This window comes from Pteropus alecto, unplaced genomic scaffold, assembly GCF_000325575.1.
Source record: "Pteropus alecto unplaced genomic scaffold, ASM32557v1 scaffold359, whole genome shotgun sequence".
Classification (NCBI taxonomy): Eukaryota; Metazoa; Chordata; class Mammalia; order Chiroptera; family Pteropodidae; genus Pteropus; species Pteropus alecto.
Window position 1 is genome coordinate 1,001,486 of NW_006443119.1, and position 2,079 is coordinate 1,003,564.

The 2,079-nt window shown below is 56.0% G+C and overlaps 1 protein-coding gene across 1 annotated transcript in view; it reads left to right on the forward strand.

The window, feature by feature from the left end:
- The first annotated feature begins 1,541 nt into the window (after window positions 1-1,541).
- The window catches only part of SLC26A9 (solute carrier family 26 member 9), an 18,263-nt gene continuing 17,725 nt past the window's right edge, over window positions 1,542-2,079 (forward strand). The window contains 1 exon segment of the mRNA XM_006922841.1: window positions 1,542-1,666. Coding sequence (XP_006922903.1) covers window positions 1,542-1,666 — 125 coding nt within the window.

Below are 2,079 nucleotides of genomic sequence, written 5' to 3' on the forward strand. Positions count from 1 at the left end.
CCTTTTATTGATTCACTCAACAAGCATTTGTTGAGTGCATACTAAGCGCCAGGCGCTGTGGGCAGGTTCGTCCCCCACTTCACTCCCAGCAGGACCCCGTCCAAGGGCTTGGCCACGTTTCCAGCCTGTGCCGATAGCTCCCCATGGGCTTTGGGGTCCCAATACTAAATGAATGGAATGTACCGGCTCAACCTTCATCGATATGGGCACAATTTTATTACAATTACGACTCACATTTCTTGCCCCTTACCTCATTTGATCCCCACAACAATCCTGTGAGATGGCTGTTACCCTAATTTTACTGACAAGGAATCTGAGGTTCAGAGAGGTAATGCCGCCCCTTCCGCCTCACCAGTAAAGCCGGGACTAGAACTCAGGTTCCTCGAACTGTAGTTAGTGCACTTTCCATCTCTCCCGTGTTTCTCTTCCACAAAAAGCATCAACCACTTCCCTCTGATAACCTCCCATGCACCCGGGTTCTCCCCTTGTAAGTCGGGGGACACCCCTAGTCCCCAGTGGTTTCTCACTTTCAACCTCATCTCAAATCTTTTGCCAGACTGGGCACAGTCACCTCCCCTCACCCCACCTCCTAGAAGTCAACCGTACCTCTAAGCCTGCCCATGGCTTTCTTTCCCTCCTGCCTCCTCCAAGGTCCTCCAGGTGGCTTCTCCCAGCCCTGGGGGTGGGGAGTTAAGGGCCAGAAGCTGGAGTTAGTCGTTAGAGGAAGGAGCGGGGTACAGTTCCTGCAGGGAGCTCCTCTGGGCCTCTGGGTCCCTGGCGCTTAGCTCTACTGTCTGAGCTTCTGGACCGTCAGCAAGGTTGCGCAAAAATGGAGGAGGAGAGAGACAGCAGGACACAAGGGTGGGGGAAAGGTCAGGCACAGGAAGCGCGGGGCAGCCCAGCCGGCGCAGCCCATCCTGATTTCCCCTAAGTAACCACTGTCCCCCTCCCCCGGGAAACTTGTTGGTGAAGTCCTAGGCATCTCCTTCCAGAAGAGCCTCCTCGAGGTCACCTTGGCCATCCCCCTGCCTCCAGGCAGGCTGTTTTCTCTCTTTCATCCAAGCTGACTGGCTGAATGGTATGAGCCTTTCTGCCAGGGTAACTGAGGTCTGGGAGGGAGAGGGGCTTGTGGGGGAACCAGGGGCCTTGGGCGGTGGGGGAGGCAAGGGACAGAATCAACATGCTGCATCCCAGCTGTGACTCCCGCCCTTGCTCTCCCACCTCCTATTTGCCTGGTGTTCGGCGGGGAGGATGGTGATGTCATAGGGACAGAGTGCCAGCCACATGCTGGGCGCCAAGCAAAACAGCCAGGGCGAGTGTGTGCATCATCAGCGCCTGGGAAGGAAGGCCACCCAAAGAAATGAGTCTGGTGGAAAGACTTGAAAGAAGGAAGGGAGGCACCTTCTGGATGGGGGCGGAGAAGACCAGCATAAAACAGCTGCAGCGAGGACTAGAGAGAGAAGGCCCACGCTGGCACTGGGAAGGGATGCCCCTCACCTTCCCCTTCTCTCCTTCTCCCAAAGCCTGTAAATGCCCCAGACATGAGCCAGCCCAGGCCCCGCTACGTGGTAGACAGAACTGCATACTCTCTCACCCTCTTCGATGATGAGTTTGAGAAAAAGGACCGGACGTACCCACTGGGAGAGAAACTTCGCAATGCCTTCAGGTAACATGACCCAGAGCCCAGGCTCCTCTCCTCTGCTCCCCACCAAAATTCTTCGTGCACCAGGCATGGCTCCTGCACCAGTATTCCTAAGACAGAGCTTGGGGAAGCGCTGGAATGGGGTGGTTCAGAACCCTGAATTGCAGATCCTGCAATTTCATCTGTTCTGAGACTCCCAGGGAGGATGGAGAGTAGGAGGAGCAAGGACCACCCACAGCTTCAGAAGGACCAGCCCCAGCCCCCTGCATGAGGTCTTGCCATATTCTCTGTCCATTCAAATCTCGGGCTCTTTGGGGAGCTGTAGATGGGCGTGCTGCAACGCGGTACTGGGGCGCATCAGAGCTCCCGTGTCCTGTCCCCTCCTTATTAAGAAATTCTGAAGCCACCACCAGCTCATGCCCTTTGTCCTCTTTCCC